Raw genomic sequence first — 14,991 nt, 5'->3', positions numbered from 1 at the left:
CAGACTAGAGCTGAGAGCTGCTCTTTCTCCTCTGCTTGCTGCTCTGGCATACGCTGTCACCTCAGCAGCCAGCGAGAACGATGGGAAGCTGGTTCTCCACTGCCTGCCCAATGCCCGTGAACTCAGTGTCTGCACAGAGCCTGGACCAGTACATCCAGACCTCCCTGAGACCCTCTGACGACTGTCAGAGACGGATCGACGCGGCTGTGGCCGCCATCTGTGCCGCCCTGCAGTACTCCAGGGAGCTCCCCACGGTGACAGGTGTAGCCACGGTGAGTCCGGGCTGGGGTCAGGGCCTCTGGGAGCCAGGATATCCCCTGGTCACCGAAAGGCAGGATGACTTGGTGCTGAGCACCTACTGTGTGCCAGACCCTGGGGGCACCCTACGTCATCTTGTCGTCCCCCTCCTCGGGTGAGAGGATGAGATGGGGTGTTGAATTTGGGAACACAGGCTCGGGAACTGCCTCTGCCCCTTACTGCTGTGTGACCCAGGGTGAGATGCTTAACCTCTCTGTGCTTCAGTCTCTGAATCTGTAAAATGGAAGCAGACTAATACCCATCTGGAAGAGTTATGAGGCATAAGCAAATCCTATTCTTAGTTCAGGGCCTGGTACATAGTTCGTGCTCAGTAAATTAGCTGTGATTGCTCACAGTTACTGTTTCTGTCCTCCCCACTTACAGAGCAGTAGACTGAGGCTAAAGGACTCCGGTGAAACTACCCAAAAGTTGCTCTCTGGTTTTCCAGCGAGAGGTGTTTGGGGGCTCTCACCAGTTAGAAGTGGATAGTGCTGGGGCAAAACCCCAGGGCCGAGGCCTGTGGGGAAGAAAGGGCACTGGGAGGGTGCCAGGACCTCGGGGTGGGGAGGGGGTAAGAGAACCTTCTCCCCACCCCCACGGTCCCCAGCACTGGAGACTCCCCTCTCTGCCCCTGCACACACCCACTAGCCCCAGCAGGGAAGACACTCGGAGACTTGGTGTCTCTGGCTTTGGTCCAGATGAGGAAACTGAGGCACAAGAAGGTTATTCAATAGCCGGCATCAGAGTTGGGAATCAGGCAGGAGCGTGCACTCTTAACCACATACCATCCTGCCTCTCAATGTTACTTTTTTTCCTAATTAAAATAAAATACAGGCCCTGGCTGGTGTGGCTCAGTGGATTGAGCGCCAGCCAGTGAACCAAAGGGTCGCCAGTTCGATTCCCAGTCGGGGCACATGCCCAGGTTGCAGGCCAGGTCCCCAGTAGGGGGTGCACGAGAGACAACCACACATTGATGTTTCTCTCCTTCTCTTCCTCCCTCCCTTCCCTTCCTCCCTTCCCCTCTCTCTAAAAATAAATAAATAAAATCTTTAGAAATAAAAAAAATACAAAAGGAAAAGGGCACAGAACTAAGTGTGCAGTCTGTTTGGATTGCCACAAACAAGGTGCGTGTGTAACCTACACCCAAATGAAGAAGCAAAACACCCCCGGCTCCTCGGCACCCTGGGGCTCCCTGCCTGCTGCTCCCCCCGACCCCAGGTGGCCACTCTCCCGACTTCTGACAGCAGAGGTTCGTTTTGCCAGTTTTTAAACTCCATATACATGGAAGGTGAGCAGCCACCCGGTTTGCCTGGGGCCGAGGGGTTTGCTGGGAAACGGGCCGTGCAGCGCCAAGGCCGGGGTCGCCCTGTGCAAAGGAACCCACGTGCTGCGTGGCTTTAGTGTGTGGTTTCTCTGACCCGCCCTGTGGACGAAAGGTCTGTGGTTGCGGGCGGGTCTTGTGTGTCATTTCCTGGTGTAGCCTATTCCACTGGGTTGGATACACCACCTTTGTCATCCGGGTGTTGACGGCCACTTGCGTTTCCTCCTCCAGCGTGGGGCTGGTCTGAAGGTACTGCTACAGGTGGCCTGGCCTCTGGGTGGACAAATGGTCACCTGCCATTCAACTTTAAGAGTATGGTGACCTTCTGGGCTTTTGCTCAAGTTCAGAAATACTACTGCCCCCTGGGGAGCCCCATGAGCCCCCAAAGTGTGAGACTCCGGAGTCTCACACCTGCTTCTCTGTCACTGGCAGGGTGGCTCCTATGGCCGAAAAACAATCTTAAGGGGCAACTCCCACGGCACCCTTGTCGTCTTCGTCAGTGACCTGGGACAGTTCCAGGATCTGAAGAGGAAAAACCAACATGAAATCCTCAACAAAATCTTCAAGCGGCTGAAAGACTTCCAGCTCGAGATGCAGCTAGAGGCGAAGATGGAGATCAAGGGGTCCTATGGGGGGCTCACCATCCAGCTGTCCACAGAAAGGCAGAGCGTCACTTTGGACGTGCTGCCTGCCTTCGATGCTGTGGGTGAGCCCTGGGTGCGTGGGTGGGGGAGGAGAATGGGTGTCCAGGGATGTGTTGAGAGAGCAAAGTCAGAGAAAGGGGTGGTGGATAGAGAGCTCTGGTGATTTGCAAAGTGGGGGGCCGTAGGCCTTCAGGAGAAGTCGTCTCTTCTCTAGGGCTCCTCCCCCACCTCCTCATCGACTTCGGAAAAAATGTTCTAGACTCTCGAGCAGAGCTTCTCAAATCATGACAAATCGCACACAGGTCACCCGGGAACCTTATGAAGAGGCAGGCTCTGGTTCGGGAAACCAGGTGTAGGGCCCGGGATTCTGTACGTCGGACCATCTCCACAGTGCTGCTGCCCGCCTGAGAACTCAGACTAGAATGAGTTTGGTTAGGGAGGGAGGGTGGGGCAAGCGTTCGGGAAACGTGCAGCGGGGGCAGGCATCGGGCGTCTGCCTTCTGAGCAGGCCAGTGTCAAGGCGAGGACTTCCATGGGTGACTGGCTGCATGGACAGATGGATGGATGCGTGACAGATGGACAAATGATTGAATGGGTGGGTGGATCAGTAATTGGATGGATGGATGGATGGATGGATGGAAGGAAGGAAAAGACTCAGCATAGTTAAAGCTTAGGATCGAGCTCAGGTACATACACATACAATACACAATCACAAACTTAAATGCCAGAGCTCAAATTCGACCCCTCGTGACGCAAACTGGGAAACCGAGGAAAAGGAATGTTCCCAGGGCCACACAGCCAGTTACTTACAGAACTAGAATACAAGCGCAGGTCTTCTAAGCCCCAGGCCAAGGTGCCTTTAAGGTGGACACGCACGCACACGTGCACACACACACACACTTTGATGGCTCACGTTCACCGACAGACGACCAGTTTGGAAGGCGGGCAGCCCTGAGTTTTTATCCTGCTCCTACCCCTGCCCCAGTGGTGCCAACTGTAAGGTCAGGCTAGAAGCAGCTCATGCTCGGGCCCCGCAGGGCGGTGAGCGTCGGGAGTACGTGCCTGCCTTACGCAAGGGCTGGAGTCGAGCTCAGGAGACAAAGTGTGACCCTCCGTCCACACCCGACCTGCGAGGTGGGCGATTGCTCCCGTGATAACGGGAAGTCCTCCTTCTCTTCCATGCCAGCCTTAAGCGACAAGCCCAGCCTCTGGACCTACCGAGACCTCAAAGGAGCCCTGGATATGACCCAAGCCAGGCCCGGCGAGTTCTCCGTCTGCTTCACAAAACTCCAGCAGAATTTCTTTAACTACCGTCCCAGGAAGCTGAAGGATTTGATCCTCTTGGTAAAGGCCTGGTATCAACAGGTGAGTGTCAAATTGTACATTGCTGCCTGTCACCCATTTCCCCTGGTTCCAGATCAACTAGCAATCGGGCACAGTACCACAGTCTCCCAGATGCAGTGCGACGCATCTTTATGTGTTTTTTAAGCCACATCCAGGTCAAAACAGGGCAGGTTTTCTGCCCCCCGGGGAGCCTGCCTCAAGCCCACTCCCGGCGAATACTCCCCCAAACGGCCTGCGCTCCCGACAGCTGCCACTACGGATTCATTTGGCTTGTTTCCCACCGGATTTCACCGGATAGAAACAGGGCCGTACTGTCCGCTCTTGGCGTCTGCCGTCTTCCGTTCAACGCCATGCCCGAGAGGCATGTCCGTGCCCGTGCGCGTGGTTGTCATTTTCCATGGTTTTGTGCTGGTCCACGGCAGGCCCACACCACCCAGCGACCCCTGCTACTGCAGAGGGACATCTGGGGCGTTTCCATATTGGGGCTATTGTGGATTAGGTGACCACGGACATCGCCCCAGGTGTGTCTTTGTGGACGGAAGTTCTCCTTTCTCTTGGGTGGACCCAGGCCTGGAACTGCTGGGTTATATATAAGGTATATGCATATGAAAACACACATGTGTATGAAAACATACACGTGCACACGGCACACATAGGTATGCACGTATGCGTACACAGTGAGGATTGCGTACATACTTAACGTTAGGAAACACTGCCACATAGAGATGGGCCCTGGCTTATGAAGGTCTGATGTAAGATTTTTTCACTACGATGGTGAGAAGGTGACAGGCATTCCACAGACACCGTATTTCGAACTTTGATCTTGTCCTGGTCTGGGAACAGGCGGCACGTGCCCCCTTGCGGTGCTGGGCAGCGGCAGAGAGCCTGCGCTCCCAGGCCGGCTCCGGGTCCCCGGGGCAAACAGCCCGTACTCCGCAGCATGCTGTGCGGCTGCTCATTTTTTTTTTTTTTTTGGATAGCGCGCTTTGTGTTTTCACACCCTATCCTGTCTTCCTGTCTGCACACCCCCATCTGTCTCCCCCCTTCCGGTGAGAAGGAAAGGAAGACGATGACTCTGGAGATGAAGGTCAAGGTCATTGCCCCACCCTAAGCACTCCGAGCACCTGTAAGGAGGGCTGGGCTAAGCTCCGCGATTCGGCGGGTTCACTGTATCAGATGCATTTTCACTGGTGATGTTCTCAACCCGCAGTGGGTTTATCGGGTCATCTGAGCCGCATCTGCACTTGTCCCCAGTCACGCTTCGGTCGGCAACGTGTGACACTTCCAGGAGCTCCACAGCCTTGTCCTCACTTGATATGGTCGGTCTGTTGACTTTTAGCCACGGTGTCACTGTGGTCCCTGGTTGGGGACAGGGACTTCTTCTAGACATCTGGCGTCTTGAGTCCGGACCCCTGACGTGGGAAGAACCGGGTCCCCAAGTGAGCCGCTGCCCCTTCCCCCCCCCCCACAGTGCCAGGAAAAGCTGAGGGACGCACCCCTGCTGTCCTGGTATGCTCTGGAGCTGCTCGCAGTCTACGCCTGGGAGCAGGGGTGCGGGGCAAAACAGTTCGATCTCGTCGGAGGCGTCAGAACGGTCCTGGAGCTAATCAAGCGGCCAGAGGAGCTGTGTGTCTACTGGACGGTCAACTACAGCTTCGAGGATGTGACCGTCCGCAACGTCATCCTGAGGCAGATCCGATCCCCAAGGTACCAGGTTTCCCTGGTCCCCCCACTTTGCCCCTTAGTCCTGCGTGCCAGACCGTTCCCCGTCAGCAGGAGAGCCCGGCCCCGCCCTTCTCAGCCCGCGACGCACCCGGAGAACGCCAGCAGCGTGGGGTAGAAAGGCAAAGAGAGGTCTATCGGAGGGAAAGAAGCCTGACCGGTGCTTTTCATGTTCCGAACCATCGTCAGTTCTTATGCCCAGAGCAAACACATGAGGGAGGGGCACGTCCCTTTCTAGAAGAGGCTAAGAGAGAAGAAAGGTCAGCAGGAAGAGACGCTTTGATTACGTTATTAATGGGGCATCTCTGTCAGGCAGAGAGCACAGGATCAGAGAGGCAGGACACACACCTTAGCAATTGAGAGAAACTACAGGAGTCAAAATGCAGGCTACCAGAAGCCCAGTTCTCCCAAACTAATTTCTCCTCCCCTAGGCAGCCCAAGGGATTTTTTTTTTAATCTAATGGAATTCACAGGCCAGTAATCTTGGATCCAACCGACCCGACCAATAACGTGGCCAAAGACAAGACGTGCTGGCAGCTGCTGAAAGAAGAAGCTCAACTCTGGCTGTCTTCTCCCAGCCTGAAAGAGTCACCCGGACCATCTTGGAATGTTCTGGTAAGAGGGATTTCCAAACACGGCTTGTGTCCTGCTGCAGGGGTTGTGGCCGCGGATGGGGGGTGGGCGGGGCTTCCCCACACCCAGGCTGCAGCAGTCTTACTCGCATTGGGGTTCTTCCATCTCCCCCAGCCAACACCGCTTCACGAGACCCCGGGCCACCGTCTGGATGCGTTCATCAAGAGCTTTCTGCAGCCCAACCAGACTTTCCTAGAGCAGGTGAACAGTGCCGTTGACATCATCTGTACATTCTTCAAGGAACAATGCTTTCGGCATTCAACTACCAAGGTTCAGAAGTGTGTCAAGGTGAGCCCGGCCTTTCTCTTGAAAGGCGTTGCTGGCGGGATGCGGAGCGGTTTTCTGGGGCTCTGAAACGCTCGTCCCGCAGCAGAGGCTGAAGGGCGGTGGAGGAGGAGAGGCAGCCGGGGCAGTGGGTGACGAGGATACTGATTTTCGGGGTGGAGGTGGTGCTGATGGATGGCAGAGGTGGTCCGCCACACAGTTTTGATTCTGGCAGCATCCCCAGCTGCTGGCGGTCCTTGGCTTGTAGCTGTACCCCTCTGATCTCTCTGCCTCCATCTTCCCAGCACCCCCTCTCTGTGTCTCCTCCCTTTCTCTTCTCTGTCATTGGACTTAGGGCCCACAGAACTCTAATTTAATTACATCTACAAAGACCCTTCTTCCAAATAAGATCACATGCACGCTTTCCCAGAGGACGTACCTTTGGGGCGCCACCGTCCAAACCACTGCAGATGCCAAGCCCGGTGTACACGGAACCAAAGAGTGACCTCGCTCTTGTTCCGGTGACGGGAGCCTGATCCCTCCCACCCACTGAGCTAGAGGTTCCATGGATTGGATCGTTCCCATCCACGGCCCCAAGGCCGTGGGTATGGGTTGTTACTCGTCCTTCTATTCAAAATGACAGGGGAGAGTAGTGGTGGGGGGGGGGGGAGATGGGGACAACTGTAATTGAACAAAAATAAAAAAAACTTTTTAAGAAAATGCAAAAAAACCCCCAATAATCCAAAGTGAAATCTGCATTAGGAGCCATCTTTAGGAAGCTGACTCAAAGGGTGTGAGAATGACCGTCTTTGGAACCCTATGAGTCTGTTCGTGGGAAAAATGAAAAGGTCTGCTTTGGACTCAGCCCTCCCTGGACCGCAGCTTGGAATCTACAAGGGGGAGGAGTGGGCAACCTCGTTCATTAGTCCAACCAACAGGGGCCCCTGGGGGGCGGGGCCCTAAGCCGCCCCCGGGGGGCGGGGCCCTAAGCGGCCCAGGGGACCTGACGCAGCTTGCCTCTGCTCGCTAGGGGGGGTCGACCAGCAAAGGCACGGCTCTGAAGACGGGCTCCGACGCGGACATCGTCCTGTTCATCAACTCGCTGCGGAGCTACGCCTCCCAAAAAAACGAGAGAAGCAACGTGGTCAAGGAAATCCGAAAAGAGCTGAAAGCCTTTCAGCGGCGAGAAGCCCGCCGGCAGAAGTTCCAAGTGAAGTTTGAGGTTTCAAAATGGAATGCCCGCAGGGTGCTGAGCTTCTCCCTCAAATCCAAAGAACTCAGCGACGGCGTTGACTTCAACGTGCTGCCGGCATACGACGCGCTAGGTGAGACTCCCCATGCCTTAGATCCGGGAGGAGGACGAATAAGGACAGTGGCCAGAGGAGGTGGAGGAAAAGCCACGCGACTTAACAATCGGTCGTGGGTCCAGAGCCCCCAGCAGGTGGCATTAAGAATAGCAGCAATACAGTAGCCTCCGGCCTTAACCCAGGGTTTTGCTTTCCCGGGGTTTCAGTTACCTGTGATCAGCTGTGGTCGGAAAAAATGAAATGGAAGATTCCAGAAATAAGTAACGCATACGTTTTAAATTGCATCAGGTTCTGAATAGCGTGAAGAAGCCTTGCTGCGTCCGGCCCAGGCTGTGCCTCCTCCCTCTGTCCAGCGTCTATACGACGTGTCCAGTGTCCACTCCTCACCCGCTGGTCACCTGGTAGCCACCTGGGTCCTCAGACTGACCGCCGTGGTGTCACAGTGCTTGTGTTCAAGCCACCCTTGTTTTATTTTACTCAGCAAGAGTAAAAAAAGCGCAAGAGCAGTGATGCTGAGAATTCAGACACACCAGGGAGAGGCAGAGTCTGCGTGTACAGGAACACACACAGTGTATATGCTATCTCAGAGCGTGTCCCCCATGAATAAGGGGACACTCACTGCACCTGACACCTGTGTCCTGCACCTGACCCTCAGGTGTCCCCAGACGTCTGGGACTCCCAGCTCACTCTCACGTAGTGTGGTCCACACCACCTGTCTAAGAATGGGGCACACAGGAGCCCCGTACACATTTACAGAAACAAGGCCCCCAGGGTCAGGGAAGGAAAGGAAAGGACAGGCTGTGGGAGGGGCTTCTGAAACAGAGACAAGAAATCGGGGCGTCCAACCTCAGCCTTAGGCAAAAGTGTCCCTTACGGATTCCAGTGATCGGCGACAGAAGCATGAAGGGGGGCTGAAAGAAACCGAGGCTGTTTCAGGCGTTTTCCAAACCCAGATCCCAAAGACCCCAGCGCCTGCCCTCCCAAGGGCTCCTGGTGGCTGTCTCTCCAAGAGAAAATGACGCTGTAGATTAGGGGTTGGCTGACGTTTTGGAAGCAAGCTAGCAAATCTCTTCAGCTCTGAGAACCGGACGGATAGTCTGTCACAACTGCACAACTTTCCCGCGGTAGCCTGAAAGCAGCCATACATAGATGATACATTGGCACGTGGGATGACAATTTTAATAAAACTTTATTTACAACAACAAGTAGTGGGCCACATTTAGCCCACGGGCCATAGTTAGCAAACTCCTGTTCAAGCATTGTCCAAAGGGTCTGTCTGTGATGTAGGAATATTCTATACCTCTGCTCCGGGTCTAGTGAGAGCTTGAGATGTGGCTAGTGCGACTGACAAATTAAGTGTTTAATTTGATTTCCCTTTCATGAACTTGATTGCAAATAGCCCCATTGGCTGGCAGAGACCACACTGGACAGTGCAAAACCAGATAACATTTTAATAACACCACTGGTACTCATATAGACCATATCCTGTGTTTCAGGGTATCGTTATTCCAGAGATGCCCCCAATATCTTAGACATACACTAATAGAATTCAACGGAATTTCTCAGAATTACATTACATTTGTCAAAAATGTTTTGAAAGCTGTTATTTTCTGTACACATGAAGGCATAAGGTAAATATATCTCCCCCATGCTAGGTCAAGTGCAAGCTGGCTTTAGACCACCCCCCAGGGTCTACACTGAGCTCATCTCTGTGTATAAAAGCTCCAACATCGGGGGAGAATTTTCGACCTGTTTCACGGAGCTGCAGCGTAACTTCGTTGTCTCCAAGCCCACCAAGCTGAAGGACTTAATCCGCCTGATGAAGCACTGGTACAAACAGGTACGTACTGGTATGGGCAACCAGCACTGGCCGAGAGCTCCGGGCGGGCGCCCGCATTCTCCTGCGCTGGGGGCTGGGCTGCCCTCAGGGAATCCGTCCTGTCTCCACCCTGAGGATCTTTGTGGAGGATGTTAACCCCGTTAAGTCGTGCCGGGTGTAGAGCGCCTCCTACCATCAAAGCTGCCAGCTGGTGTTTACTTTTGCCCTTTCTGGGACACCCAGGGAATCCTGCAGAAATCTAAGTGACCCAGCCTGCCAAGGGCCGGTGACATTGGGCTTTGCTTGCCTGCAAGTCGCCAGCCTGCCTGCCTCTCCTGCCGCTGGGCACCCAGACACCGGTGCTAATCTCCTGGAAGGCAGGTTGCGGCTGCAGGTGGCACCGGGGGGCTGCATTTTCCAGAAGACTGTTTAGCCCGCCTTCACTTCTATCCTGTCTTGCACGCAGGGTAGTTTCTGAGTGTCTTCACAGCCACAGACACCCAACACGATGTCAGCTCTTGCCTGACGCGTCTCCTGTCTGTGCCCGGCCCCCCTGCAGGCTGAGGTGAAGACTGAGCTCCGTGATTCCCGTCCCAGAACATCAGCGAAATCTCCCCACACCCAGCCCCAGGGTGCTCCGAGGGCTCGGGGCTGCGGGGCGACCCCGAGCAGGTCGCGTCACTCCCCCAAGCCTCGTAGCTTCATCAGAAATGGCCACCATGAAGCCTGCCTCGTAGGGTGGTTGGGAAGGCTAGGATGGGGGTCACAGGCCTGGCCCCATCACTGGCACGCAGTGGGTTGTTAGTAAGGGCTAGCCAGAGGGTGGCTCTAAGAAGTCATCAGTGGCCAGAGCACCGCTAAGAAACCTGCGTGGCTGCCTACGGGACGCTAAGTGACCACCCGCAACCCCGCACTGCCCAGGCCTCCCAGAGCAGCCCTGCCCACGTGGACTCAGTGGCCCTGCGGTGACTCCAGGAGTCCTTAACGCACAGTGCGCCCCCTGCCTTGACCAGCGTCATCTGTCGATGCCCCTCTCCCTGCAGTGTGCAAGGAAACTGAAAGGAAAGGGGTCTCTGCCCCCGAAGTACGCCCTGGAGCTGCTCACCATCTACGCCTGGGAGCACGGCAGTGGGGCGCTGGATTTCGACACGGCCGAGGGTTTCCAGACGGTCCTGGAGTTGGTCACGCGGTATCAGCAGCTCTGCGTCTTCTGGACGGTCAATTACAACTTTGAGAACGAGGTCGTGAAGGACCTCCTGCTGACCCAGATCCGGAACACCAGGTGCCCTGAGCTGCACTCCCCGCCCCCGCCTTTTCTTAACCCGAGTCCCTCCACCACTGTCTCAGCCACGTGGGTGCCCCCCCTGGGAAGTAGGGGGGGTGTGTGGGGTGGGGTGCTGGCCGCCAGAACCTCCCACAGTCTCCAGGGACAAAGCCCCAGGGAGGTGGGAGGAGATGTCATCCGGAAGGGACAGAGAAACAAGGACAAGGCTCCAGGTCTCTGCGTGGCCTTCCTCCCCCTAGATCAGAAGGAGACGTGTGGACTCCTTAGCAGGTCTGAGGAGTGTTGCAAGCGTGTCCCTGAGAAGCAACGATGTCACCCCTGTGGTGGCACTCATGACGATGCCACCGATGTGTCCAGCACACAGGCTTTTGATGAAGTCAGGTTCTGTCTGCCCTGTCTGACCTGCAGCCCGTAACACCTTTATCCTTCGAGGGTTAGAAGGAACCCTAGCTGTCTGCCCAGAGCCGCCAGCAAGGGACAGAGAAACAACAGAGGAAAAACAAAAGGAAGGGGGGGGGGGAGCGAGGAGCACTGAGAGAGCGCAGAGGAGGAGAGAGAGCGAGCAAGGGGCGCGGGCTGCCTCCCGTGGGTGCCGCCCAGTCAGCAGCATCACGCACTCGGTTCGGCTGGACGCCGTGGCCCGGTTAGCCTGGCGTGGAGAGGACGTTCGCGGGATGTCTTCAGTCTGCAATCGTCATCACCTTTCAAAGCGTTTTTGACAGACGTCGATTGAATTCTAGGAAATTACTTGGCACAGAATCGGTCCCTTTGAATTCCTGACACCTGAGAGATAAGCAAACGCCGTTTTAGTGCCGAGAGGAGAGCAGGGCCCCCCCACGCTGAGACCCCTGGTCCTAGGCAGCAGGCCTCTAATGCCCCCCCACCCCCCCTTCCCCAGGCCTGTGATCTTGGACCCAGCCGATCCTACTGGCGACGTGGGCGGAGGGAACCGTTGGTGCTGGCATCTTCTAGCACAAGAAGCTGACGAGTGGCTGTCCTCCTCTCTGTGTTTCAAAGACGGGACTGGGGCTCCCGTGCCGCTGTGGAAGGTGCCGGTAAGAACCACCGAAAGGGAGCCTTGTCCGGAGGTGCCCCTGTGACCGGCTTAGATCAAAGAGCTGCTGCCCCTGCAGACTGCCGCGGCTGGAATTTATTCAGCCCCAAGGGACAGCTAGCCCAACTCCGGAGCTTAAGCAAATGGGGTTTTTTTATTTCCTTCCCGTTACAAGAAATCTTCAGGCAGGCAGTCCAAGCCTCTCCAACAGCCCCAGTGTGCCTTCTGCATGGGCCGTTTCCCCACTGAAGGGCTGGATGGTTCTTTGTGCTGGCGGCTGTCCTGGGCAGCGTGGGGCACCGGTCTGTACCCTGTACATATCGGTACACGTCTCCCCGCTGTGTGACAGTGTCTCCAGACACTGCCGCTGCACCTCCAGGAGGCACCACGTTCACAGTCTAGACAGGAAGAACAGAAAGGGAGAGATGCCTGCCCAAGAGCATCTTACCAGAAGCCTCATCCAGCAGATTCTCTTGCGTCTCCTTGCCCAGAACTGTCACGGGGCCACCTGTGACTTGAAAGTGGCTCCCAGAGGTGGGCAGGCTCCGCAACCCGACGGAGCCTTTCGCACCTGCCCAAAGCGCCCCTCCTCCCGAGATAGCTGCCACCAGGTGCACTCCGTTCTCCCACCAGGCTCTTTCTCAAGGTGCTTTCAAAGCGGGGCTTCTCAGCCTCGGTGCCGGGGACATCTGGGGCCCGGCGGCTGGCTGACGCTCGGGTGCAGGGGCTGCCCCGTGCACGACAGGGTGCTGAGCAGCATCCCAAGTCTCTGCCCACTCGGTCCGCCCGCTTGTGACCATTACATGTCTCAAGACACTGCTTCATGTCCCACGGGGGGCAAAACTGCCTGCTCTACAGGGAACCCTGCCCCACGCCAGGGCTGGCTTGGGTCGTCAAGGTTGTCTGCGTTATCAACAAGTACCCCCAAACTATCCCAGGGAATAGTTACCCTCTCAGGTACACTTCCTTCTTTTCTCTCCCCCTGACTTCTAACCAATGGTTTTAACTGCTTAGGACGCGTATTATTCTTACGTGTTTCTTTCTTTCTTTCTTTCTAGCCAATGCAGACACCAGGAAGCTGCGGGGTCAACATACACCCTATTGTCAATGAGATGTTCTCATTGAGAATTCATGGCATCCTACCCTGAAAATGCTAGAGCCTTCTAGAGGTCGCCTGGCAGTTGCTTTTGAAGAACCTGCTCGCTGTGTGGAAGTGTATCCCAGACCGATTCCTGCCCACAGCTCCTTCCCTCGAGTCTCTGAACCCTCTTCAGGTTGAGACCGCCACGACCTTCTCATACAGTCCCGCCAACTCCCCGAGAGACCCTCGTTACAAATATTTGCTCTCAAGCCCTGGCTGGCGTAGCTCAGTGGATTGAGTGTGGGCTGCGAACCAAAGCATCACAGGTTTGATTCCCAGTCAGGGCACATGCCTGGGTTGTAGGCCACGGCCCCCAGCAACCACACAGTGGTGTTTCTCTCTCTCTCCTTCTCCCTCCCTTCCCTCTCTGAAAATAAATAAATAAAATCTTTAAAAAATATATTTGCTCTCCTCCGTAGTTTTTCAATTAGCTCCTTCCTTTCCCTCTGAGTTTCAGAAGAGGATTCGCTCCGTATTCTGAAAGCGAAGCCCTTTACCTGCCCCTTGGTCCCATAATTCAGTGATCTTGTCTTCACGACCCTCCACCTCGCCCACCTCCCCACCACACAAAACCCTCTCTATCCCCATTGAGTGGAAGGTTTCCTTAGCCAGCAGTAACTTAGCCTCGTTTAAGACCTTCAGACTCTCCGAAGGCTTGGATGGTAACTGTTGGAATATGTGTGTCTCGGTTGTCTTCTCCTTCTGAGCCTATTCCTGTCCCCCCATCCGCGAGCATCCTCTTGCCAAATCCAAATGCTTTACCCTCTGGCTTCACCTTCAAAGATCCTTAAGGGGGCCAGATCCCCAGTAAGGGGTGCGTGAGAAGCAACCACACACTGATGTTTCCTTCTCTTCCCCCCTCCCTCCTCCTCTCTCTAAAAAATAAATAAAATGTTAAAAAAAGAAAAAAGAGCCCTGGCTGGTGTGGCTCCATGGATTGAGCACTGGCCTGCAAACCAAAGGGTCACCAGCTCGATTCCTAGTCAGGGCACATGCTTGGGTTGCGGGCCAGGTCCCTGGGTGGGGGAGGGGGGCACGCAACAGGCAACCACACATTGATCCTTCTTTCCCTCTCTTTCTCCCTCCCTTCCCCTCTCTCTAAAAATAAAATAAAAAATCTTTAAAACAAGAATATGTGTGTCTTTTTTTTATGCTCTCTATCCCTGCTTCCTGGCCTAGAGCTTCAAGAACCCTTGGAATTCCCTCATCGGAGGAGTGTCTTTTGTATTCCTAACAAGCCCTGGCCAACCACCCATGAGTTCATGCTAATGAGGTACGGGCTCCTAGAGTTCAAGGGAGGGGCTGGCCGTGCCAGAACGACCAAGCCAGAAATGCCAAGCATGTGATTAGCCGGTTGGACTCCCGAGCAGAGAGGGGTCTGGAGACTGGGCTCAAGCCTGTGGCCAAGGATGGAATCGGTCGTGCCTCTGTACTGAACCCACTAACAGCTCAGGACATCCAGGCGCGGGAGCCTCCGGGCTGGCAAAGACATCAACGTGTTGTCAGGATGGCTCCTCCCGACTCCGTGGGGATGGGAGCTCCTGTGCTCGAGGCTCTTCCAGACCTTGCCGCCCCGTGTACCTACCGCGTCACCTGGCTGTTCACCTGGGTCCTGTACAACCAGGTGGCAATTGCAGGTGTAATGCTTTCCTGCCTGGGTTCTATGAGTCCTTCTAGGGACTTACTGAACTTGACTTTGTAGCCCAGTTAGAAGTACAAGTAGTCTGGGGACCCGGCTTGCAGCTGGCACCCGAAGTGGGGACAGTCTTGTTGGGACCTTGCCCTTTCACTGTGGGGTCTGCACTCACTCCGGGGGGGGGGTCAGGTTGGATGACATTGTAAAACACCCAGCTGGTGTCAGTGAGGTGCTGTCGGAACCTACCCCGACTCCCGTCTAGAAGAAGAACAAAGAAAACAGCTATGACTTGGGGTTAAAGACTGAAAGAGTGGCCCCTCAAGTTGACATCTGCTCGGCCTACACCTCGGTACCAAACCCTTCTGGACGCCCAAACTTGCCCTCGGTACGTAGAGAGAAAAGCACGAGACACTGTCCCTTCCTCACAGGGCCTGAGGGTGCCCAGAGGAAGGAACTGGGATACACCTGGTTAACCTCAAACCAAAAGGAAGGGCAGGTCACAGCCGCGTGCACAGTGACACGTG

At 55.4% G+C, this 14,991-nt stretch overlaps 1 protein-coding gene across 1 annotated transcript; it reads left to right on the top strand.

Moving 5' to 3' along the window:
* Positions 1–13,136, top strand: OAS2 (2'-5'-oligoadenylate synthetase 2). Its single transcript, XM_045843494.1, has 11 exons — positions 1–272; positions 2,051–2,324; positions 3,449–3,627; positions 5,078–5,313; positions 5,802–5,943; positions 6,076–6,249; positions 7,256–7,550; positions 9,188–9,372; positions 10,395–10,633; positions 11,535–11,691; positions 12,749–13,136. Exons 1-11 carry the CDS (start codon positions 81–83, stop codon positions 12,836–12,838), a joined length of 2,163 nt encoding a protein of 720 aa, XP_045699450.1. The 5' UTR covers positions 1–80; the 3' UTR covers positions 12,839–13,136.
* Positions 13,137–14,991: the final 1,855 nt, after the last annotated feature.

Source organism: Phyllostomus hastatus, unplaced genomic scaffold (genome assembly GCF_019186645.2).
Source record: "Phyllostomus hastatus isolate PE091 unplaced genomic scaffold, TTU_PhHast_1.1 phas_contig_1162, whole genome shotgun sequence".
NCBI lineage: Eukaryota > Metazoa > Chordata > Mammalia > Chiroptera > Phyllostomidae > Phyllostomus > Phyllostomus hastatus.
The sequence above is the reverse complement of the archived record's forward strand: the minus strand, read 5'-3'. Positions and strand labels throughout refer to the sequence as shown.